Source organism: Alnus glutinosa, chromosome 1, assembly GCF_958979055.1.
Source record: "Alnus glutinosa chromosome 1, dhAlnGlut1.1, whole genome shotgun sequence".
NCBI lineage: Eukaryota > Viridiplantae > Streptophyta > Magnoliopsida > Fagales > Betulaceae > Alnus > Alnus glutinosa.
In genome coordinates this window covers 42,390,597-42,417,316 of record NC_084886.1, presented here as the reverse complement: position 1 = coordinate 42,417,316, position 26,720 = coordinate 42,390,597, and the positions used below count along the sequence as shown (strand labels likewise).

The following is a 26,720-nucleotide window of genomic DNA, read 5'->3' as shown; positions in this document are numbered from 1 at the left end:
AAAATCGATGCGGTGGATGATGACGTGGGCCAGTATAGGAAAAGAATTTGTGGAATGCTGCTGTGTACGCCACAATTGCTCGTGGGTTGAATGTGGGAATGTGTTTATGGACCTACAGTTGACGGCGTTGACGGTTAAAAAAAAATTAAAAAAAAAAAAACTCCCAGCACTCCAGCAGAGTATGAACTTTGGCGAGACACGTGTTGACTGCATGAGGGACAAACAAGGAGCTCTACTATTTATATATGTATAATTGTATATGGTGCAACGCGTCGTACCTAACAAAATTAAAAATAATAATAATAATAATATATGCAAAATTCTTAATTTTCTTTTATCTTCTCAGATGTGACGTGAATTTTACAATTATTATTAGATTAAAATTTAATAGTGATAATTCATCTTAAATTTAATAATAATTTTAAAATATATATCATATTTGAGAAGATAAAAAGGGATAAGGGCTCGTTTGGATGTGCGATTTTTTTATATTCTATTCTACTATTTTGTATTATATTAAAAATTGTGAATATCAACCGAATTTGTTTTTTTGAAATTCTGTTTGGAAGGTTTAGAAAACTTGAGACAAAATTATAAAAAAATTGAATAAAATCTTTATAGAATTTGAATTATAAAAAACGACCCAAACATGTTTTTGAAAAAAAAAAAAAAATTTACCCAAAATATAATAAGAGTTGTATATAGCATTACTCATTAAAAAAATATTAAACTTGCAAGATCGACATAAAACAGGCATAAATTTCCTTTATACAAATCAGGCTGAACCTCTAAAAGTACCTTAGAATGTGTGAAATACATTAATTTTTTAAGAGAAATGCTAGAAATGCACCCCTCATCCCCCTTTGTCTCCCCTTTTTCCTTAAAATTAATTTTTTTATTATAAAGGGAGGATGATGAGGGGATGAAGGGTGCATGTGTAGCATGGCTCATTTTTTAATAACATATGTTTTTTGCATGCTTTATTAATAGATTAAAAAATACATGTCACTTTTAAAGACTGATTTGTAAAAATTACTTCCAAATCAATTTATAGAAAATTTTTGTGCAAATTGAGCCAACATCGTAATTAAGTGCACACACTAAAACCCACCAAAGAGAGGATTTGAAAATTTAGATGGTCCATTAAATAATTAAGTGATTAATCTCATTGACTTAACGTTTTTTGACTGATGGATTGGAAATGCCTCATTATAGGGTCTTGAGTGGAAGACTTCTACTTCTGAGTAATCTTTTTCCTGATGGGGGATAAATGCCACGGGTACAAATTTTATTAGCCACGTGTATGAGGACAAAGTTTTCTTTCTACTCGGAAACCCAAAAAAAATATATATATATTAGAAGAGAAAGAGAGAGAGAGAGAGAGAGAGAGAGAGAGAGAGAGAGAGAGAAATGGAGCTTCTTTCTTGCAGCAGGAGATTTTGAACCAAACCGAAGTCTTTTTGAACCACCGATGAGGACTATGCACCTAACAAATTTGGTCTTGTCTACCAAACCTCGACCATCTGTAGCCATTGGTCTTGCCCCAAGGCATTAGGATCCACATGTTCTTTTTGTCGACAGGCCATGAAAGAAGACTAGGAAGTTTCAAAATTTGACACCTTAAAAACGTGTGAATTGAGATATACGATACTTGAACATGTGTTTGGCATCTGAAATAACTTCTAATTAATATGGGTTTAATAATAGGTAGGTTCCCACTCTCATTCATATTGAATGAGCAGTTTAAAACTGTTACTTAATGGGATTCAATCTCCAATAATCTCCAACCTAAATAGCAAATAGGCACCCAGAAGAGAATTTTTATTAAATTAATGCATTGGCATTTGGCACATTGAAACTCGAGATCTCTGAAAATAATGGCGCTCCTTATTGGGAAACAAATACATATATAATTCTTTGATCCAAGCCTCCAAGGCACATCATGCTAAATTAATTTTCATTTTATTTTGGGAAGGAAAAAATTATGATGTAGGAATATGCTTTGTCAGATGATGAAGGGTCCAACTATTCCATCATGTCATTAACAAAAATCTGTGTCATATGAAGGATGGGGCTTGGCTTGATTTTCTAGTTCTCTGCTTCACTCACAATGTATTCTGAGAGGGGTCCGATGTAGAGAGCTCTGCATACATATTAGATATTGCTTTGGAAAAGTATTCCTTCGCCTGGGGTCTCTTGATCTGGTGGGATACAAGAAAATAGTCAAGAGGGTAGTCATGTTAATCAATCCATGCAATTTTGCTCAGGTTCTTGAAACTAAAACACTTACCTTATGCGTTGGAGTAAGTAAACCATTCTCCAGTGCAAACGGTTCATGCTCCAAAGTCACAGCTTTTGCAAATTCAAAACCTCTCAGCTGCAAGAGAAATTTTTAAAGTTACGAAGAAGATTTAACGCAGGAATCTAAAGAAGATGCAATCAGACAGCCAGAGTAGCATAATTGAGGCAACTTGCCTGAGCTTCTCTCCCAACAGCATCCATGTCAGCTAAGACAGCAGCCCTCGCTCTCGGATCATTGCACAGTTGCCCTAAATCTTCATACTGTGTTCACATAAAGCCAGGGAGCCACAAGTAAGACATGGCTTAAGGAAGGCACATGCTCATAGTCCTAAGAGCAACAAACATTTCTACCGCAAATATAGCTTAATTCTTGCATATTATATCACAAGAGATTGGATTTTGGCGAGGAAGAAAAAGAGTTCAGCCTTGATTTATTCTCGAAGAATCTTCCTATGAAGATTACAGAACAAATTCATTCATGAAGATTGCAGGCTAAAAATAGATACTTGGATTTTTCACCATTCCAAGTTGCATGAAAGTCGTTCCTTATTGACTATAACATACAATGTTAATTGCATGTTTCTCAATGCAACATACAAGCAGGTCAAACTCACTAAGTTCACAAGTAGTCAGGCTTATCATTTCTTTTTGGTCAGATTAAAAGCACCAAATCAAAACCTTAATGCCTTCAGAAGCAGCCCATGCTTTCAAAACATCTTGGTCCACCGAGACAACAGCGACCAAAGAAGAATTCAGGCTGTCACCTACCAGCAGCAACAAATAAGCAGTCAGTAGGCCAAATATGAGAGATGGGTCAGCAGGAAAATTCCATTTTTCTTACCATATACAAAGCACTGGGAAATGAACTTGCACTTTGCATATACATTCTCAATTTTCTCTGGAGCTATGTACTCCCCCTGCGCCAACTTGAAAATGTTTTTCTTCCTAATTCGATTGGCAAAACTCAGTAACCATCCACATCTTCTAAAGACCATAATTAGTATACGTTGTAATCATAACCAAAAGACAAACTAGAGATAAGAGGCAGGTAGTAGTAAATTAATACAACCATCATGTCTGGTAAAAACCTTATGCAAGCAGCCTGAAGACACTTCAATTACTTCAGCAAAGCCCATTGCATGTTTTGAGGAAATAACATAAAAGACAAACTAGAGCGTGCATGTTGTACCTCAATGAAAAAAAAAAATTCTGTTGAAATGAATAACCAACTAAATGGCTGTTTATAAACATTCTACTTGCCACTCGTATAATGACAAGAATCACACTTATGTGGGACATTAAATTTTTTGATGAATGACAATAAATAGTAAACTCAGATTGGAAATATCACATTATCACAGACTCATAGCAGGTAAGCACACTCCACACACTAACACCCCCCACCCCTCTTCACGAGCAACCCTGCCCAACAAACCTGACAGTATGTTACACTTGCACATATAGAACAAACGTGTATACTAGAAGGGAAGTCATCCAGAATTGTTTGAACCAAAGGCCCCAAAGACAAAGAAACTCTACAATGTCAGTGAATCATAAGTTGCAAAAGCTTAAGCTCTTAGAAAGTGGCCAATAATGTATATCAAGCATACCACACAGTGAAAAACACATTAAACCCATCATAGTTAGGAAGATGAGAAACATTGATAGTTTCCCTAATCCTTACTTGAGTTGAGCAAAATATTTCGGTCTATGATCTTACCTGTCAATAATTTTTAAACGACCACAAGGCAACCACAATCCGATGTCTCCAGTATGAAGCCATCCATCTTCATCAATCACTTCTTTCCTGTAGAATTTTATTACATCATCAGATGCATTGGTATTTGATGGAAGTAATAACTTTCAAAAGAACCAGCAAATTCTCAAGTTACGTACGTCTGCACTTCATCTTTGTAATACCCTTGGAAAACAATGGGACCCCTGACACAGATTTCACCACGAGGATAGGGCTGATCGTCAGATGTGTAGTTCATTTCTGGGACATCCACTAGCTTTATTTCTGAAACAGGAAAGATGAGAAAGGATCTTAGCCCAAATAAAAGCAAGGCCTGACACAACGATAAAAAGGAAATCCTGCATCAAGAGGCCCAACTTTTTACTTTCTTCTCAACTTAAAAGCAGATCAATCTTCAACATATACATTCAATAACTGTTAACATCATCACAATATTTCCAGTTAGCTTTATATTCTTTTCAACTATATAAATCAGGGCAGCCCGATCTTCAGCATATTACATTTGTGACTGTTCAATATCACATCCTAACATCATCTCTACCTCACTGTGATGAACTCTAATATCCCCTGCCTTGTGCTACCCAGATCATTTTGATGTGCTAACAATAAAATGACAGAAGGGAAAGAAGGATGGGAAGATATACCAAGGAATATGAGTATAAACAGCTAATATACAACCAAAACACTCCCACACACACACACAGAGGGAGAAGACAGACACATACATTTGAAAAACAGTGATTGACCTGGTTAAACATAATTAGCCACTCGTATCTAAACAACTGTGATTATCACCATCTGGAATGATTTAATGCAATTACAAAAGTCAGCCTGGCTCGACCAAGTGAATCTCCTATGAACCCAAACCAAGACCACACCCACAATAATAGCAAGCTTAAGGTTGCAAAAGCCTCAAGCCAAAACCAACAATTAGTAAATATAAATGTGCAATCCTTAAAAATTTACATATACTCAGATTATGCATGTCTATGCATGCACTTTTGTGCCAGCTTATCAAACAGGTAACATCAGACGAACAGAATGTAAAATTATGTGAAACTCAAGTCAATAACTCACCACAAGATGGATTGGGAGAGCCGACATGGCCAGATAGATAGTCACCCTCATCGATACCACTTATGACGCAAGAAGTTTCAGTCATACCATATCCTTCAGTTACATGACCACCAAAGCAGCTGCGAAGTATAACGTATTCTTGAGCCAGAAAACATGGGGAGGGGGAGGGGGGCATTAAATATACCATGATTAAAACAAAAAAAAAAAAAAAAACTTACATCCTTAGAAAGTCCATGACATCAGGAGACAAGGGTGAGGCGCCTGATGCCATAAAACGAACACGTCCTCCAAGCTTTTCCCTTATTTTATTGAATACCAATTTGTCCCAAATAGGAGATGCATTATTTCCTGAAATGACAAGATATGTCACCATCAGCAGACACCAAAAGGGTAAAAATTACAGTAGTGTGTAAAAAAGAAGAAGGTAGATAAACAAGAGAAATGATAGGGGTACCAAATTTTTTTACCAAAAGATGGGTACCAAATGATGTGGAGCTTATTCATTGGTACTTGTAGCATTTCTTTTTATTAATTGTTTTGATCATCTCCAATGAATAAGATCCACATCATTTGGTACCCATTTCTTGATAAAAAAATTTGGTACACCTAGCATTTCTCGATAAGCAAATGATCAGGGTCAGCCTATGTTGCTAACACGAAGGAATTCATGAAAGTAAAATGCAATTTAACAGTTTCTTTATTCTGTAGAATGCATTAGTAGATTTAAAAAAAAAATCCTACATTTTTCTATGTTACAATATTTTTTTTTTTTTTTGTAAGTAATGGAAATTTTATAAAAAGCATAAAGCGTCTCTAAGTACACAAGAAACACCTAACAAAAATCAAAAGAAAACAAAAAAAACCACAACCCGGTTACCCGATAACCTAACAAGCACACTAACCCGAAACCCACAAAGCACCAAAAGCCCTCTGACCCAAAACCCAAACAAAATTTATTGTATATGTTACAATAAATTTTGTTTCCCAAGTGAAAATTAATGTTTTAGCGGACAACCTTAGCAGAGATTCTATTATGTGAGTTACATGGTGGCATGTAAAACTTGTTTCAGGTAAAATTGTTGACGTGAGATAGGAGTAATGCCAAACACAATGCATATATAGTTCAAACCTAATGTAAAATAATAATAATAATAATAATAATAATAATAATAATAATAATAATAATAAAAAATTAAATAAATAAATAAAATATGAATTCCAATATGTTAAACACAAAGAAAAACAATCTAGACAATCTGAAAACAAGAATGAATCTTATGCTACCAGATTGATAATATAACTTACCACTCAATATTGCTTGCTTCTTAGCATTGTAGGCTGCATTAAATAGCCTCTCCCGTAGCCCTCCAGATGTCCTCACAGCATTCATAATACTGCACATCAAAGTATCCAACTGGATGAGTGAAAAGAACGTATTCATTGATGTTAAACAAGAAATTTCAGAAGCAACAGGCAATGATTATACCCATCATATATTCTATTATACAGTCTAGGAACACTACAGAAGATAGTAGGTCTTAGAGCAGCCATATCATCCATTAATTTCATATTATCCTGCATACAAAAGTAAAAAAGAAAAGGAAGAGAAAGGGGTTAAGGCTTGTCTCAGAAGAATGTAATCAGTTTAACATCTACCATGGATATCACCAAAAGGTTGGCCTGCAGTTTGCTAGTATGGATTGGCTACTAAATTCAGTTTGGAGATGATTTATGTTTACGCAATAAGATGCAACTCTGTCAGTATGGTAGCTAACATTAAATTGTTTTTGTCAAGTAAAAAATGATGACAGCCAAAAAAAACATTACAAACAAAATTGACACCTATCACCACTACACGTAGGCAACAATTCACTAAATTTTCATGCACTGCCCATAAGAACAAAGCTATGCATGTAAGCTGAAAGCCAATAAGTTTGCATTGCATATTCAATGTAAAGCAGCATATATTACATTGATTATGAACATTTCAACTCCTTTAGAAAGATTAGGGACAGGGAAATAAAAAAATTCAAACTATCTTGTCGCGTTAAGAAGGGGGAAAAAATAACTGCCACAACTTCTAACATAAAGACCAACACACACATAAATATATTGGAAACAAGAGGATGAGTTTCGTACCCCCTGGTAGAATCCAACAGCAACTCCATAATATGCTGTCGTGACCTGATTAGATCGTTCATATATGTGTGCCAAAGGAAGATATGATATGTAACTGGAAAAATAGAAGGAACTTTCAGCAAGCATTACATAGTTCATTATAAAATCTCATAGATTCATTTAACCAATAACTCAAGTATACCACATGAGATGGAAATAACCCAATACTCACACATCTGAGGGGTAGAATTTGACAGCAAGGGAGGACCCAGCAACATCCGCAATCATGTTTCCATGTGTCAAAACAGCTCCCTGACAAGTTTTCACGTAAGGGAGAAAGGAAGGGGTGGGGTCAGCACTCCATCATCAAACCATGTTTACCAAAACTCAATAGATCAGAAAGCTAAAATTCACACTAAACTAAGACATACCTTTGGTGTCCCAGTTGTACCACTTGTATAGCAAATGGTTGCAACATCATCAGGTTTTGGAGGACAGAAAGGCTGAAGGTTACTGCGGCCCTAAAATGAAACCATTCACATAATGAGGAAAGTATTATCTAGCAATAAAACAAAGCCAAGTAAATCTGCTAAAATATGATCATATAGTTATGCAACCGGACCTCCATAAGAATTTTAATGAACATGCCACAATATGTGCAGCTAAGAGCAACTTGTTTATGACATGTTTGAGATGATAAAGCCTTAGCTACCGGATATAGGATGTAAATTCTGCTGTCTAAAGACAAGGTGTTGAACACATTAGTTCACTAAAACATAGCCATGGGAACATGGCTGCATGATTGAGTGACTATCTATGTATGTTCATTTTTGTGTGAATAAGAAAGAAAATAACAAATCTCAGAAACAAAAGGCCTGATCTCAAGAATCAGCCAAGATTAATAATTGAAAGGATAGGAGCTCATTCTGGATAAAGTGGCTTATAAACCAGAGATGCATGATCTTATGACTTCAGTATATGACCTAAGACTTTATTGATAGATAACAAAATAAAAATTATTAGCTACCACTCTGCTATTGCAAAGAAAGCACATATACAAGGAGCAAAAGCATGCAACAAATAAACTCCACCAGATAAATGAAGGTTAAGAAAAAAAAAAAATTGAACTACTTAACCCCATCTATGCATTCCTCCTGTGGTTCATTGAAGAGTTCCGCCCAAAATCTTTAGAATTGTTGATAGGGAAGAACACATGCTTACCTGACTAAGCAGCTTTGAATATGTTACAACCTCAACTCCTGTTGATGATGGAAGCTTCGGAATTTGATCATCTATCCCTCCAACAACCTGTGTATTATGGAAAGCAGATGAAAAACTAGCAAGAAAAGAAAGAAGGAAAAAAAAAAGCTGCAGAATCGGGGTCACAAGGTGTATGTTCATACCACAATTAGACGAACTGTTGGAATATCCAACAAGAAGCTCAACAACTGCAAATTCCAAGTGAAAACATAGAAATATTGCAGAAGCAAAATGAGAATCATAAATCATATATGAATGAGATAAACTAAAAGACAGGTAGAAGTAATAGAAGAATTTTCAACAAGCAAAGCAGACTATATCAAATGATTTTTTATATTTACATGATATGCGTAGATATAATGCATTACAAAATCAAAAACCTCAAAATGAGGGCACCTTCATCAAGCTTTTTGTGACCTCTCCTCATATTTTACCAAAACAAAAATAACAAAAATGCACGTACCTAAAAGGGTGGTTGGCCAATATGCGATGCTTGGCCTAGATTGGAGAGTGCTGTAAGGCTATAAGAGCAAGTGGCTGACATAATTTGTTGAGGCATATAGGACTGGCTTGCATGGACACATATCTTGACACATTCACCTCATGAATGGATGGAGGGCTTTTTTTTTTTTTTGATGAATTATAATTTTATAGAAAGAAAAAGGGCAGAGCCCTCGTACATGAAAAGTATACAAAAGAGCCAATCACCCTATAGGCTTCTACAATCTAAAAAATTAACCAAATCTACTAGATTCGATGAGGAAAAGTTTGGAACATATACAATAGCCCAACCCAAAAGAGATCTCAAAAAAGAAGATTTTAAAGAAAGAATGTTGGACTTGTAGTCTTCAAAGAGGCGCCGATTTCTCTCCAAATGCTCCACATGAAAGAATAGGAATAACTTTCCAGATTGCTTCTTTGGGATGTCCTCGCCCTTGGATCTTCCAACAATGAAGCAATTTTAGGATGTTGGTAGGCATTGCCCATGAGACCCCGAATAAGTTGAGAACCAAGTGGTAGAGATCACTAATGTACTCGCAATGAATGAGAAGGTGATTTACAGTCTCCTTATTCTTTTGCCATAGGCAACACCAGTTAACAAGAGAGAAACCATGCCTTCTAAGATTATCAACCATGAGGATTCTACCCATTGCTGATGTCCATAAGAAGAAGGCAATGCGTGGATGGGCCTTAACCTTCCAAATACTTTTCAAGGGGAATGAACAATGATCTCCAATCTGTAACGTTTTATAATAGCTCCTTACTTCGAAATCGTGACTGCTAGCTAGGGTCTACAACATTCTATCCACTTCCCTCGGATAGGCTTTCGAGGAGTAAAATAAATTGAGAAATGGGTCAAGAGATTCCAACTCCCAATCCTGGACTGTCCTAATGAAACTTAAATTCCAATGTACAGAAAAGCTGGAGGGATCCAAGTAGTCTAACACTAAGGCCTCTTTGTTACGAGCTATTGAATAAAGTTCTGGATATGAGTACTTTAGAGCCACTTTTCCGCACCGCAAGTCATGCCAAAAGCGAATGCGGGTTCCGTCCCCAACCTTGAAGGAGAGAAGATTGGAGAAAAACTCCCAACTGTTTCAAATATTCCTCCAAAGACTCACCCCATAAGGCCCTCGAGCTTCCTCTGAACACCAACCTCCTCTCTGGATACCATACTTCTTGATAGAACATAGAAATTATGGAAGTTGAAACCGTGCTCTTTACCGAGCATGAAAAGATGAATGATGCAGAACCAACATGAGAAATAGGCAAACCTGTTCCATCCCCTACTCGGATCTGATCCTGGCCATGATATTCCTCACGAGATAAGTTAAGGTGCTGTAGCTCGTTAGTTACATGATGTGTAGCACCGGTGTCCGGATACCAAACATCCTCTGCTGGTAGGGCTGGTGTGGAGTAGTAGGCCTGTGGAGAAGGAGGAGGTTGCTGATCTGGAATAGACTCCTGTCGATGGTAGCAACGAAAGGCAGTATGGCCAATTTTCCCGCAAATTTGGCAGGTAGGACGGGAACCGGTAGCAGCATCAGGAGAAAAATAGGAGCCACGACCACAATTGTTAGGAAAATAGCCACGACCACGGTTGAAGGGTCGTCCTCCACGGCCACTGTAGCCCCTGCCTCGAGGTGGGAAGGAGCGATTTGTAAAATTTGCTGCAGCCGGAGGAAGATCAAGGGCAGAGGTCTGCTAGTCCAGGTGCATCTCGTGAGCCAATAGATGACCATAAAGTTCATCTATGGATAAGGGATCAACCCTGGTGGTGACAGAGGTCACAAATGGGTCATATTCGGAGCCAAGACCCTTGAGGAGAAAAGAGACGCTCTCAAAGTCATTGAGAGGTTGTCCGGCGGCAGCGAGAGTGTCACTAAGAGTCTTGATGGTTTGGAAGTATTCTGTAATGGAGCTGCTACCTTTCTTTACTGTGGCAAGCTGAAAATATATTTGCATGACTCTAGCACGGGCTTGAGATGCAAACATGGAAAGCAGAGTGGACCAGAGAGCTGTCGAGGAGATGCTGCCAACTGCATGAACCACGTAGGGTTCGGTTAATGTGGATATAAGAATGTTGAGTATCATCTGATCACGCTGGTTCCACGCAAAAATTCTGGGTTGACAATTGTGGCAGGCGCTCCAGCATCAGTTGAAGGATTCGGAATCGTTTGAGGTGGAGGCTGAGATGAGACGTCAAGAAAGCCGTAGGCATCCTGTCCTTTGATGTAGGCGAGAGTCTGTGTTTTCCACGCCATAAAGTTTCCTTTGGAGAGTTTGATATGAAGATTCGGATTCATGTTGGGTATGGTAAAGACAACCGGTTGCGGTTGGGGAGGTGAGAGATGAGGTTGAGTGGCTATGGAAGCCACCGAACTGGTAGAAGCACTGGATTCAGAATCAGAATGAGCCATAGCTCAAGACGTATGTCTTTGAGATGGCTCTGATACCATGATAGAACATAGAAATTATGGAAGTTGAAACCGTGCTCTTTATCGAGCATTCATTGATCATATATAGAGTTTGATTACAGAGTTTAAGTTAAATACTAACTCTAGTCTAGCAACCGGTTTCTACCTCTAAATACATTCAAACTATAACACTTGAAATCTTTATCTAGTTATGATACTATTGCATTAGGACTCTATAACATGTTTCGGCTTTTGGATAGAAGTAGAGGACTTCTTAGTAGAGTCCCGGTTGGACACCTCCACAGATTGAGCCGCACAAGACTCCTGCTGGGACTTTGAGTCTTGTGCAAGAGGTGTTCTAATACTTCTCAACAATCATTTATATCCATAAAGAATTCTCCTCTTGCCCGAATCTCCATGATAGAGAAAAAAAAAAAAAAAAAAAAAACAATTTGGACTAAGCACAGAAAATTGGTGACTATACAAGGAGCCAATTGAAGATTTGCATTTTCTCTTCTTAAACAGATATAGTAAACTTTGACCGGCTCATGTGGGGGCCCATGTCGAGATATTTTAGACTGAATATTGGTGAGACGAACTCAATGTGAAAACTATGATGATGTGGCACATGTTGATATTTTACGTGACTTTTATGCAAGAAAAAATGAGGGCAGCTCAAAGAAATAAGGATGAAGGCACCCACAACATAAACAAATTCTGACAGAACTAATGAGTCAGGCTAAACAGGCAATAATACATAAATATGGGATTAGATTCATGTTGAAGATGCTAAAACGAGAAGTGGCCATATAGGATGGGGTTGATACAAAGAGAACACATAATTAACATAAAGCCAAGTGGCAAAAAGAATAGAAGAAGCCAACTCCATTGTTGAGTTGGGTTGAGCTGAATTTTACCAGTCTTCATTAACCAATAATATTTTTCTTCTTTCTGAAGAAATAAAAAACACTTTCCCACTATCAATTACTATTCTTGGATCTCAATTTTTACACATATCCATGGTCCTTCGCTCCAAATTAAGCGAAATGACAACATAATGGAATCTATATGTCTACCCTCCAACAATTCTGCATTACATTTTGCATGAGAATCTACAAGCTGATTGCCAATCCTGTCCCAAACATACAAATTCATCATCATTTTTCTTAAATGCGGTCATTGTATACTTATTTTTGGGGCCTAAATTTTAAACAAACTCTCAACTGATCTCCTACAGCGCATAGCAACTGAAACTCCTTCAGTAAGTCACAAGGGGGGGGGGGGGGGGGGCTAGTGTAGTAATTTCTACTATAAAAAGAATGTGTTTGCAGATGTATTAATGCTATACAAGTTATCCTCTCCCAAACTAAATATGACAATATTTATGCTAAGCCACAGCTTAAGTATAGTGTAAATTAAACTTACGGTATTCAAGGTTTGAGGCACACAAAATATAACTTGTATAGCAGCATGATTTGTAATGTACTTGACAGCTTCTGGACCTGAACAGAAAATAACAACCTACAATAACATCTGAAGGCTAGGCCAAGATAGACAATATTTTATTAAAGTTTACTAAATGACCAGTGACAAACCAAGAGTGTCGTATAAAGGAACTGATATGTACGAATATGCAGAGCAAGCATGGTCAACAATGAGCCACTCAGGTCTGTTGATGAAGTATAACCCAATGCAAGATGCCTGTAAAATAAAGCAACAAAAATTAGATTCAACAGGTGTTAGATAGTGGCAAAGGGAATAGAGCGTTTCTTTTAAATTCTTGCGCTGGGAATCCCCTGGATAAGGGGGTGGGGGAGGGGAGTATTGAGGGTCAGAATTTGAATTTGGTATGGGAAAACGGTTTGAAGGGAGATTGGATTGAAAACGGTATGCCTTCCTCTTGTGGGGATGAGAGTCATCCTTCAACAAATGTGGTGACTTATCCGGGTGAGGAGGTTAAGGGAAGTGAGCCTTTGATTGTCCATCCACTTGTTATGGTTGAAGCATAAGGAATGCCTTATTCGGTGTCTTCAAAACTGGGCGGCTGAAAGGGTAAAAAATTTCTATCATGTAGTGGGGCTATCGTGTAAGGGTTTTGAGGATCAATTGTTGGCTTTGTTTCCAGCAATCGAAGCAAGTACACATCGGAACAGTTCAACTAGTAGTCCAGATTTAAGTTTTAAGTCAAATAGAGGTAACCGTGAACTAGTAGTCCATCAGAACCTCTCCCATGGAGGCCTGGATAACCTTGCTTTCGATACTCTGGATGCAGCTGAGGCCTCTTCCTTAGAACTTCCTTTCGAGGAAATGGAGGTCTTAGAGGTGGTGAAATACATGAATCGAGACAAGGCACCAGGTCCTGATGGGTTCTCTCTTGCGTTTTTCCAAGACTGCTGGGATGTGATCAAGACAGATCTCATGGGGGTATTCTAGGACTTTCACTCTCATAGCAAGTTTGTCAAAAGCATTAATGCCACTTTTATTGCCTTAATTCCGAAGAAGTCTGGGGCTGTGGATCTTAAGGATTTTCGTCCTATCAGTCTCGTAAGTGGTGTTTACAAGATTATTGCAAAAGTCCTTGCAAATAGACTTAAAAAGGTTGTGGAGAGGATTATCTCGTCCCCTCAAAATGCTTTTGTGAAAGGTAGGCAAATTCTTGATTCAGTTCTTATAGCTAATGAGTGCTTGGATAGTCGCATCAAATCTGGTGAACCAGGGTTACTTTGCAAGCTGGATATTGAGAAGGCCTATGATCATGTCAACTGGGATTTCTTATTGTATATGTTGAGAAGATGTGGCTTTGGGGAGAGATGGTGTTCCTGGATAGCGCATTGTATTTCTACGGTGCGGTTCTCTATTTTGGTGAATGGCGCCCCAACTGGTTTTTTCAGCAGCTCTCGTGGCCTTAGACAGGGTGATCCTTTGTCACCTCTCTTGTTTGTTATTGTGATGGAGGCTCTTAGTAAGTTGTTCTCTGCTACTATCCAAAGGGGCTTCCTATCAGGTTTTTCTGTGGGTTCTGGCAGCAGTGAAGTGATTAACATTTCTCATCTATTGTTCGCAGATGATACTTTAGTCTTTTGCGGGGCTAATTCTGATCATCTTCATTATCTACGTTTGTTACTTCTGTCCTTTGAAGCTGTTTCAGGTTTAAAGATTAATTTGGCTAAGTTTGTTATGGTTCCTGTGGGTTATGTGGATAATATGGGCGATTTGGCTTGCATCTTGGGCTGTGGAGTTTCCTCTCTTCCTATAAAGTACTTTGGTCTTCCGTTGGGGGCCCTTTTTAAGGCTAAGTCCTGTTGGGATGAGGTAGTAGGTAAGATTGAGAGGCGGTTGGCTAGCTGGAAGCGGTTGTATCTGTCGAAGGGTGGTAGGGTTACTCTTATAAAGAGTACTCTCTCCAATCTTCCAACGTACTTCCTCTCCCTTTTCCCTATTCCCTCCAGTGGCGCTAGTCGTATAGAGAAGTTGCATCGAGATTTCTTGTGGGGTGGCATAGGCAAGAATTCAAATATCACTTGGTTAGTTGGTCCAAGGTTTGTTCTCCTATCTCTAAAGGTGGTTTGGGCATCCGGAACTTGAGGATTTTCAATAAGGCGCTCTTAGGGAAGTGGTTGTGGCGTTATGCTTATGAGAGAGAGGCTTCGTGGAAATCTGTTGTGGATGCAAAGTATGGTTCTACTTGGGCTGGTTGGTGTTCCTTAGACCCCCCTAGGTCTCACGGAGTGGGGATTTGGAAGAACATTAGGAAGGGGTGGAGCTTGTTTTGTAGCTATACCAGACTTATCTTGGGAAATGGGTCCAGGATCCGTTTTTGGGATGATGTGTGGTGTGGGGAGACGTCCCTCAAGGAAGCTTTTCCAGTTTTGTATGACATAACTTGTGTCAAGGATGCTCTCGTGGCAGACCACTTGGTAGTGGTTAGCGGGTCCTATCAGTGGGACGTCAGATTTTTTCAAGCGGTCCACGACTGGGAGGTGGACGTCATGGCTTCCTTCTTCTCTTTACTGTACTCCTCCAGAGTTGTTCATGATGGGGGAGACCGCCTCTAGTGGTCTCTTTCTCACAAAGGGTCTTTTGATGTTAGTTCTTTCTTTAAGGCAAGAGCTTGCAAAGCTGCTATCTTTTTTCCCTGGAAAAGCATTTGGCGGACCAAGGCTCCTTTGAAAGTAGCCTTCTTCGCTTGGACGGCAGCGCTTGGGAAAATCCTTACCTTGGACAATCTCAGAAAGAAGCGTGTCATTGTGATTGATAGATGTTGCATGTGCAAAATGAACGGGGAGACTGTCGATCACCTTCTTCTTCATTGCAAGGTTGCACGCGCTCTTTGGTATGCCATCCTTAGTCGCTTCAGTCTGTCTTGGGTGATGCTCTTCGGGTGATAGACTTATTCGCCTGCTGGTGGACGGGTGGACGCTCTCGGAGTGCGGTCGTGTGGAAAATAGTTCCTTGTTGCCTTATGTGGTGCTTGTGGAGGGAACGCAACGATAGACAGTTTGAGGACAAAGAAAGAACCATAAAGGAGCTCATTTCCTTTTTTCTTCATTCTTTGTACTCTTGGACGGCTGCGTATCTCGCACCTCTAGTGATTAGCTATACCGATTTCCTTGTTTTGTTTTCTTCTTCTTCTTAATTGCCTTTCTTGTATACCCCTTGTGTACTTGATTGGGCTTTGCGTTTTTTAATAAAACCTCTCTTACTTATCAAAAAAAAAGTAAATTATGACAATAAGGGAGGTCACTCCTAATATTCCAGATAATAAGGGGTTCTAATTATGGATGGCAATTCGTGTTCGTGTGTCAAATCCGGGTCGTGTCGAAGCATGAATATAAGACTATATAGGTCAACCATGACCCATTCAATTTCATTAAACAAGTCAGACCCCTTAACCATAACCCTCTAATTTTGTGTTGGGTACATGATGGGCTTGCAAGTCGTGTAAAAAATTGTTAGCTTTAGTGTTGCGTGTTGGGTTTGCACGTGTCGAGGCATAATTATAAGTTTATATAGATCAACCCTAACCCGACCCATTTAATTAAACAAATCAAACCCTTCAACCCTAACTCGCTAATTTCGTGTCGGGTTCGTGGATTATGTCAAAAATTGTCAGCCCTAGTTCTAATTGTTCCTTATGATACCTAAGATAGTATCATGGAATGTGAGATGACTGAATGATAGGGATAAAAGGATGAGGAATAGAGGTCTTTTTAGAAATTGGAAGACAAATATTGTTTGTTTACAAGAGACAAAATTGGAGTATATTTCTAGGGAGGTGATTAAGAGTTTATGGGGTTCTCAACATGTGGACTGATCATATTTGGGGTCAAGGAGGGATTTTGTGGGATAGGTGGGTGGTGGAGAAGATTGAGGTTTGTGTGGAGAATTTTGTGGTAGTGTGTTTGTTTAGAAGCATTAATAATAATTATGATTGGGCGTTTGCAGGTGTGTATGGTCCTAATGATGACGTTGAGAGGAAAGGTCTTTGGGACAAGTTGATTGGCCTTATGAGTTGGTGGGTGGTGTCCCAGTGTATTGGGGGTGATTTTAATATGGTTCGGCATTCGAGTGAAAGATCAAGCGATTCCAGGCAATCACCAGCTGTGTTGGATTTTTCAAAATTCATTTTTGATCAAGGCCTCATGCACATCCCTCTTGTCGGTGGAAATTTCACATGGTCTAATAATCGTGATTCTCAATTATGGTGTAGAATTGATAAGTTTCTACTATCTATGGACACGGAAGAACAATTTCCTAATATCTCTCAGAGACTGCATAGAATCTTGTCGGATCATTTTCCTTTGTTGTTGGATTGTGGTGGGTTGGGTAGGGGTAGTAGGTATTTTAAATTTGAAAATATGTGGCTGAAGCCAGAGGGCTTTGGGAGCAGGTGAAAACATGGTGGATGTCCTATTGTTTTCAGGAATTTCCTAGTTTTGTGTTCACATTCAAGCTAAAAGCTTCAAAATTGAAATTGAAGAAATGGAATGAGGAGTTTGTTGGATGGTATCCGAGAGCTGGATATTATTGCAAAGGGAAGACCATTAGCTGAGGATGAAAGGTCGAGGAAGGAAGATATTTCTAGTGAATTGGAGAGGATTCTCCTTCTTGAAGAGGTGAGTAGGAAGCAGAAGTCAAGGACCCTTTGGTTCAGGTAGAGGGATAAAAATACTAAATTTTTTCATCAGGTGGCAAATTCGCATCTAGGAAATAAAGTTGTGGTTCTTTATTTGTTAATGGGGCTATTCTTTTGATTCTATATTCTAACCAATTTTGTTGGCGACCAAAATTGGATGGCCTTTTGTTTCTCTCCATTTAGGCAGATGAGAAAAATTGGTTAGAAAGAGATTTTGAGAAGAGTGAAATGTTGGAAGTGGTGATCTAAATGGTGACAAGGCCTCGAGCCCTAACGGATTTTCTATCGGTTTTTTTCAAAAGTGTGGGAGGATTTGAAAGAGGACATCATGGAATTTCTCAAGAAGTTTCATAGCTGAGGGAAGTTTGAGAAGAGCATTAATGTAATTTGTGTCTCTTATCCCAAAGAAAGTTGGTGTTGTGGACATTAAAGACTTCTGTCTTATCAGTTTAGTGGGAAGTGTCTACAAAATTATTTCTAAGGTCCTAGCAGTAGGCTGAAATCGGTTTTGAGAAAGATTATTCCAAGTTCTCATAATGTGTTCATCAGAAACAGACAAATTATGGATTCAGTGTTGGTAGCTAATGGATATCTGAATACTCGGATTAGATCTGGGAAACCTAGAATGTGAGGTAAATTGGAGTTTGAAAAGGCTTATGATCATGTTAATTGAGTTTTAGTTATATTTGTTGAAGAGATGAGGATTTCGGGAGAAATTGAGAGCTTGGATGGAACATTGCATTTATATGGTGCGATTTCTCCTTCTAGATTCTTTAGCAACTCTTGTGGTTTGAGACCAAGGATCCGCTATCGCCATTATTGTTTGTGATTTTTATGGAGGCTCTAAGTAGGATGATGTTGGCTACAGTTGATAGGGGTTTCTAAATAGGATTTTTGGTAAGGTCTAGGAATAATGCAGAGTTTACACTGTCTCATTTATTGTTTGCGAATGATAATATGATTTTTTGTTAAGGCAAATTGTGAACAACTTCGTCAATGTGTGGATGGTGGCTTTAGGGAAAATCTTAACTTTTGATCATTTACGAAAGATAAATGTTATTATGGTAAATTGGTGTTGTATGTTTAAGAAAAGTGGGGAGTCTATTGATCACCTTCTTCTTCAATGTGAGGTGACAACAAAATTGTGGAGTGCACTTTACCAGTTGTTTGGTGTTGCATGGGTCATGCCTCATAGAGTGAGTTGTTGGTGAGTCAAAGGGGACAATTAAGACACCGTATTGCTTTGAAAATGTGGAGATTGGCTCCTTTGTGTTTATTATGATGTATTTGGAGAGAGCGGAACGCAAGAAACTTTGAAGATCGTGAGACTGGGACGTTAGAGTTGAAGATAATGTTCCAATACCTTTATACTTGGAGAGTAGCATGAAATAGTTTGCCTATATCTAATTTTTCTAAGTTTTTTGAGTTTTGTTCTTCTTTCAGTAGACTTTAAGGGTTATTGTTGTAAACTTCTTGTATACTAGGGTTGTGTCCCTCTACGTATTTAATGAATTTGCATTACGTATAAAAAAAAAATGTTTTGAAGTGGTGTCAAGGTTAAAGATTAATTTGGTTAAATCAAAGCTGGTTCATGTTGGCAATGTGGGTGATGTAGAACGTTTGGCTCGTATTCTTAGCTGTAGAGTAGCATCTTTGCCGATGAAATACTTGGGTCTTCCATTGAGAGCTTTGTATAAGGCTACTTCTATTTGGAATGGCATTATTGAAAAAGTGGAACCGCGGTTGCCAACTTATTATTTGTATGTTTTCCCATTCCTGTAGGCGTGGCAAATAAGCCAGAAAAACTTCAGAGGCATTTCTTATGGGGTGGAATTAGTGATGATTTTAAGTTTCATCTAATAAATTGGTCGAGAATTTGTTTGTACTCAAATAAAATCAGGTGGTCTGGGGGTAAAAAACCTGATTCAGTTTAATCAAGCTCCTGTGGAAAAGTGGTTATGGCATGATGCCACAGAGAGGGAGGCTTGTGAGGATCGATGGTGGAAACTAAGTATAATAGTTTAACGGGAGGTTGGTGTTCTAAGGTAGTGGGGCCCTTCAACGTGGGAGTGTAAAAGTATATAAGGAAGGGGTGGAAAGTTTTCTCTAGATTTGTTAGATATGAGGTAGGAGATGGGTCCAAGGTTAGGTTTTGGCATGATTTGTGGTGTGAAAATTACCTGTTGAAGATTTCTTATCCGAGCTTGTTTAGTATTGCACGTTGTAAGGATGCATGGGTGGAAATCATATGCAGTTCTGAAATAGCAATCTTCAATGGAATATTTTTTATCAGACTAGTGCACGATTGGGAGGTGGATTTGATTTCTTCTTTCTTTGTGTTGTATTCTCTAAAAAAAAGGCAAGAAGATGAGGATAGAATATGTTGGATCCCTTCCAAAATTAGACAATTTGAAGTGTGGTATCATGTGTTACCCATTCTTGCTAATTCTCATTTTCCTTGAAAGAGTATTTAGAAAGTTAAGACTCCTTCAAGAGTAGCGTTCTTTGTGTTGATAGCAGCATTAGGGAAAATTTTGACTCTGGATAACTTGGGGAAGAGGAACGTCATAGTTGAAATCCCTTTACAAATGGATAGCAACACATATTAATCTGCCTTTTTCTAGTTTTTATGAGTATTTGGTTTTTTTGTTCTCCTTTTTCTCCTTAATAGGGGATTTTTCTGGTATACTTCTTGTGTATTAGGGTTGCATCTCTTTGCGCTATTCTAATGAGATTGCATTACTTATCAAAAAACGAAAAGATCAAGACTTTGACTATCTTTACAAAATATGCAAAACTTCAATAAATCATAAGCATCTTCAAACATAAATTTAGTTTTCAGACTTTACCTTTAGTATCCCATGAAAAATTAGGCCAGAACCTATGGCTGATCGAGCAGTACCAGCTTCTCCATAAGTCATCCATTTGTACCTTTAAGGGTAAAAAATGTATGTTAATGAATAGGGAAACAATATTTGTAAAATTCAGCTTAGCTTACATACCCAAAGAAAAGGAAAAGAAACTTACTCTCCAACCGTGCCGTCAACCCGGATTCGTGTTCCCAAATATTTGTAATCTCGGAAAGTTTCAACCGCATGCCTATATTTACAAAAAAGAGGAAACTGTTCAGCTACCATGTAAATGAAAAATAAGACAGTGCTATTTGAAAGTTTTCAATAATGAAAATATTTTCCTTGAAATAGAAACAGCCAAAGACATAATTTAGCCAAAACTCGTTGGGTGATGCTCACTCAAAATTATCATGCAGTGTACCAATTTCAGGATGATCAGGGAATCTACTCACAAGCTTCAAGGGAGAACGTGCTGATCTGCCATAAAGAAAAATAACTGGCAAATAGTTATGGGGCAATATAGGGGAAAATAGCAATCTGGAGCAAGCAAGCCCAAGAAAGTGGAAAATTCCTACCTGTATACATTCCACTTCCCAGTTTGCAATTTCTCTGGAAGCACAACACTATACCCCTGCTCTGTTCAGGATTTTATGCCAGCATCAGCTATATTATTAATGTAATCATACTAGCATATAACAGAAACATGATCACAAAAGTCAAATTTGGAAAAGAGTAATGCTAAAAACCACATTTTTATCCCACAATGCTGATATGGAAGTTTCAACCAACTTTTAGATCGGTCATTGTTAAAAAAAAAAAATTAAATAAATAAAATAAAATAAAATAAAAATAAAAATCCAAAGGTTGGTTGGGACTGTCACTTTTGGCATTGTAAGATATATAGTTGTAAGATACAAAGATAGTTGTAAGATACAAATGTAGTATGTAATATTACTTTTTGGGAAATCATTGTAAACTGGAGGGCCACTCCGTAATAGAATTTGAACTTCAATGATTTGTATTGATGTGTAGTAACGTATATATAGAGAAAATAGTTACATGATCTTTTGATCAGTTAAGTAAACCTATCTAATGTTTGAATTACAAACATAAACCTTATCTAGCTTATCTAGAGTTTGAATTACAAACATAAGCCTTATCTAGCTTATCTAGAGTTTGAACAGAATTCAAACTCTCAGTTTTAAATATACAGAATCCTATCTATTAGTTAGGAGTCTGCACTAGAGAGGAGTCTTCACTTGAACTTGGACGGGTTTCTGCGGATGCTGAGGTGGCAGCAGTGATATGGTTTACAGCCCCCCTCAAGCTAATGGGGACGGAACAAACCATAAGCTTGTCACGTAGGAAAGAAAACCGAACAGAACTGAGACCTTTAGTGAAGATGTCGGCAAGCTGATCATGAGTGCTAATATACTTGATGGATATATTGATCTACATTCAAAAAGCCATGATACCAACAAAAGCACCAAAAGCCACATTATAATTAAACCAATCAACATCTACTCTCTTTATACTCACCTACTTTTGTAATCTCTTAAATAAAAAAAAGATAAAGTATTGAACTCTACCACCAGTCCACCCCACAAAAATTGCCAGTCCTTTTCCTTTTTGCACACAAAAGTAACAACCTTTACATAAACGAATCTTCCAAAACAAAATGCTCAGCATCGCAGATCAAACACACAATAACATGGAGCTACACGTACGCGCAGAGAGAGAGAGAGAGAGAGAGAAAGTACCTAGGAAGAACTCGCCGGCTGTGGGGTTCGGGCGAAGCTGAGGGTGAGACTCGCCGTTGGCGGCGAGGTGGCCGCGAATGGCTTTAAGACGACGCTGAGCTGCGCTGGAATCCATGGCTTTTTTTCTCAGGCGAAAGTTCCTGTAGTTCGTTCCGTGAACTCGATTATTGAGGTGAGCAGAGAAAAACTATTATTTTGTTTCCCGTGAATAGCGAATAGGAAAGAAAAGGAAATGCGTGTTTGAGAGGAGAGATGGGCACGGCACGCTTTCCTATACGGATGACGATGCTGTCAGCCTAACTGCCGTCCCTGTTTACTTACTCATGTCCTCTGAAATTTGTGGCTATGCGAATTTGGATTGAGTCGGTAACTTTGCATTAAAATGGGCTTCTGGCCGCCGTCACTACGAGGCGAAAAGGATGGTTTTGGTACGTATGTTATTAACTTATTAACATTAGACATGGTCAGAATGTGAAACCTCAGAGTTTTTCTTTTTTAGATTAAAAAAATAAAAAAAGGCAACCGGAAAAATCAACGGTGACTATTCTAGCCGACCGTGACTATAGTAATACATGTTCATTGAAAGCTGTAAATACGGGGTTTAAACGATATAAACTGCAGATGCTTTTTCAAATCCAACTAAACCATAATTTGTTCCAACTTCATCAAGGCATGAGTAAGACCCAAAACGACTATTACTAATAAAATTGAAATTTTTTATTATAATATTCGAACTCTCGTCTTAATATATGTTCAACTCACTTTAAAAAAAATATTGAAACCATTAATGGTGTGTACCTTTTTTGATATCATGGGCGGCTTGGCTATTCAAAATGGTGGTCGGTTTCTTCAAACAAAAAAAAAAAAAAAAAAAAAAAATTGGTGGTCGTCAAGTATATGTTGAATTTCAGCGTTCATATTGAAAGAGAAATATATTGTTCTTAAAAGTATGATATAATTCTTTAATAAAAAAATAAAAAAATAAAAATAAAAAAAAAGGATAATTAGTATGATGTGACACTTAATTGGGGATACAAATTTCATAAAAACTAACCGTAAAAAATTCATATAAATTAACTTTTAAAAGCGACATGGATCATTTAAGCTATTAAAAAAGCAGATAAAAATTACTTACAAAGTTACAATTAAAAAAACATGTGTTTTTTGCAAGTTATTCTCACGTGCAAAAGACACATGTCACTATTAAAAATTAATTTGTATGAAATTTCTTATCCCTTAATTCCCTCATTTTGTATAGTGCAGTTGGCTTTTATTTTGGCTTCTACTTATAGTTGCCATAATGGTATGCACGACACGTGGATCATTTCCTTTTCAAGCAATTTTATTGCATTAGAATTGAACTTTCTCTTATGCTCTGTTTGTTTTGACGTAAAATGGTTTCTGAAAAATGATTTCGACATTTTCCGATGTTTGGTAAGGGCGAAAATAATAGTTAACCGAAAAATGATTTTCGTTTAACAAAAAATGCTTAGTAAATTTTGAAAAATCATTTTTTATAGAGGGCAGACACAATTGACCATCTTTTAAACAACGCAGTCAACCTTTACATTAAAGCAGTTGACTATCGCTAGATTCTAGCACCGAATCTGAAAAATTATGCTGTAATCCGGCGACGTCCGACTATTGTCGCCAGATTCCAGCCAGACTGGCCAAAACGGCCGGATCCCCGGCCATCTGGCCAAGACCCTGGACAGATCCGACCGTTCTGGCAGGATCTGGCAATTCTAGCCGGGATTTGGCCAAAACAGCCGGATCCCTGGCCATCTGAGCAGGATCCTGGATGATTCAGGTCATTCTGGTCAGGATCCTGCCGGATCCGACTGTTATGGCTGCGATCCTCCCAAAACGACAGGATCCCAACCAGCTTGCCGGGATCTGGCCAGGACGGCCGGGTTCTGGCCACTTTTGCCAAAAATCCTACAAATATATTAAAAAAAATTATATTATTTTACATTCATATATTTTATGTTATGAATAAAATTTGATTTTTATAAATTAATATGATTGAATAAAGATATAAAAAAATATTTGTAATTTTTCGTATGCGCCAAACACCGAAAAATGATTTTGACGAAAAATATTATTTTGAAAAATGACTTTCCTAAAAATATTTTACGACGAAAACTATTTTACACCGAAACAAACGAAGCATTAAAAACTCAATTTAATAATCTTACCATTCTTCCAATTTGAACTGTCCTCTCAATAAGAATGGTCAATTTTGAATTTTTAAGGGACCCAATTCTTTAGGGTAGGACTTGGCACTGGTAGGAACTTTTCTCTCTTTTTTTCCTTGTGACTAAACCTTCATCCGGATTAACACCCCTTCTGGGTCCCTTTACAGAAGGCACAAAGAAGTACAGCAAACAGAAAAGACACTTTTTCGGTATCCGAATCAAGACACACGGCATGCAGCCATGCAGGATTCCGTAAGCCGTAAATGAAAAACAAATAATACCATTTTCACTGCAGAACTTCAATTACAATCAGATCAGATTTTTCATGTGCTCAAAGTTCATGTCACTTAGGACTCTAAATAAACTAGTTCGTTCGTTCGGTATTCATTCGGTTTTAGTCTGATCCGAACTTGAGTTTGATGTTGTAAAAACTCGTTCGTTACTATAGAAACACGTTTCATTAATAAGTGATACATGCCCGGCTCGCTCGACAAAGCTCAATAAGGACTCGAAAGCTCAGTTCGTTTAAAGCTCGACCAGATCGCTCACTTAATTCATTAGTCTGACTCATTAACTCGTTCATATCTTTTGTGCATGTGTGTGTGTGTCTATATATATATATATATATATATTATTAAAAATGAGTTATATAAATTTAAGCTTTTATATTAGTAATTAAGTAATATACGTTAAATATGTTACTTAATATTTATATGTGTGTATTAGTTAACATACTAACTAGTTAGTTCATAAATTAACATATTATATAGTTAATAACATATACTAAGCAAATATAATTTACTATATATTACTCGATATTTCTATGTATTATATATGTATATATATATATATAGTAATTAACTATAGTTTATAGGTCATTTTTTTTATAATATATATATATTAGCTAAGTTAATATAGTATTACATATTAATTATAATACTTTGATAATAGTACTTAATATGTTAAATTAACATATTAAGTTATTAACAGATAGTATGTAACAATATAACTATATTGAATAGTTAGTATATAACTATATAACTATATATATATACACACATATATACTACATCACACACGGTTAACAATAGTTATATATTATACTTATATTATAGTTATTTAATTATACATAATATATTATACATACTATTTGCTCACATTATACATATACCATAGTTTATACTCCTTACTTGTATATAATAACATAATATTAATTAGTTACTTATAGACTATAATTATGTACTATATTTTATAATATTCCTTATATATGCTCTGTTTGTTTCGGTGTAAAATGGTTTCCGTCGTAAAATAGTTTCAGGGAAGTCATTTTTCAAAAAAATATTTTCCGTCGAAATCATTTTTCGGTGTTTGGCGCGTATGGAAAATTACAAATATTTTTTTTTATATTTTAATTTAATCATATTAATTTAAAAAAATTAAATTTTATTCACAAAATAAAAAATATTTTTTTAAATTTGGCATATACAAATTCCGGCAAAATTGCTGGAATCCGGCCATTATCGCCGGATTCCGGCGAACTTTGTCGGAATCCAGCACAAACCGGGCGTCCTGGCCAGTTTCCAGCCAGCTGGCCGAAGATTCAGCCAGAACAGCCGGATCCGGCCTCTCCGGGCAGTATCCCGGCCAGACGGCCGAAATCCGGCGAATTCTGCCGGACGTCGCCGGATTCCGGCTTAATTTGTCGAATTCCAGCACCGACCGGAGTCGGAATCTAACTTGTCGAAATTCAGCAATAATCAACTGCTTGAACGTAAAGGTCGACTGCGTTGTTTAAAAAAGAATCGACTGCATTTACTATTTACGGAAAATGATTTACACTTTTAAAAAGCGTAAATCATTTTCTGAAATTTATTAAGCATTTTTTGTCAAATGGAAATCATTTTCCGGTTGACCATTATTTTCGCCCCTACCAAACACCGGAAAATACCGAAACCATTTTCCAGAAATCATTTTACACTGAAACAAACAGGGCAATAGTTACATATTATATATTTATGTTATTAATAAATGTATAGTGGTTGTTCACAAAATCGAGCTTGAATACCGCTTTGATCACACATTGAAAAATTTAATAGCCTAACTCGAGCTTTAGTTGAGCCAAGCTTATCAAATAACCTAACTTGGCTTGAATAACATTCTCAACTAGCTCGAACGCAATTTCAACGAGCTTGAACTCGCTCGAATTTTAAACGAGACGAACCTGAACACACATTTCATTGCCACTTCTAGCATAACCCTAAACAATCAACAACCAAAACAAGAGACCACATAAGGACATATTCCTTTTCTTAGGAAAAACAGGAAATACCCTTAAAAAAGAAAA

The 26,720-nt window shown here is 37.4% G+C and overlaps 1 protein-coding gene across 1 annotated transcript; it reads right to left on the bottom strand.

The window, feature by feature from the left end:
• Window positions 1–1,802: 1,802 nt before the first annotated feature.
• Window positions 1,803–22,506, bottom strand: LOC133882351 (long chain acyl-CoA synthetase 6, peroxisomal-like). The gene is made up of 23 exons (XM_062321501.1): window positions 22,179–22,506; window positions 20,994–21,054; window positions 20,818–20,895; window positions 20,594–20,665; window positions 20,416–20,497; window positions 13,026–13,131; window positions 12,856–12,932; window positions 8,656–8,700; window positions 8,474–8,560; window positions 7,684–7,773; window positions 7,485–7,564; window positions 7,274–7,367; window positions 6,621–6,709; window positions 6,440–6,528; window positions 5,353–5,482; window positions 5,135–5,253; window positions 4,198–4,321; window positions 4,022–4,108; window positions 3,143–3,246; window positions 2,980–3,065; window positions 2,476–2,562; window positions 2,291–2,377; window positions 1,803–2,201 (listed from the first exon to the last, which is right to left on the bottom strand). Exons 1-23 carry the CDS (start codon window positions 22,291–22,293, stop codon window positions 2,106–2,108), a joined length of 2,085 nt encoding a protein of 694 aa, XP_062177485.1. The 5' UTR covers window positions 22,294–22,506; the 3' UTR covers window positions 1,803–2,105.
• Between the last annotated feature and the right edge of the window lie 4,214 nt (window positions 22,507–26,720).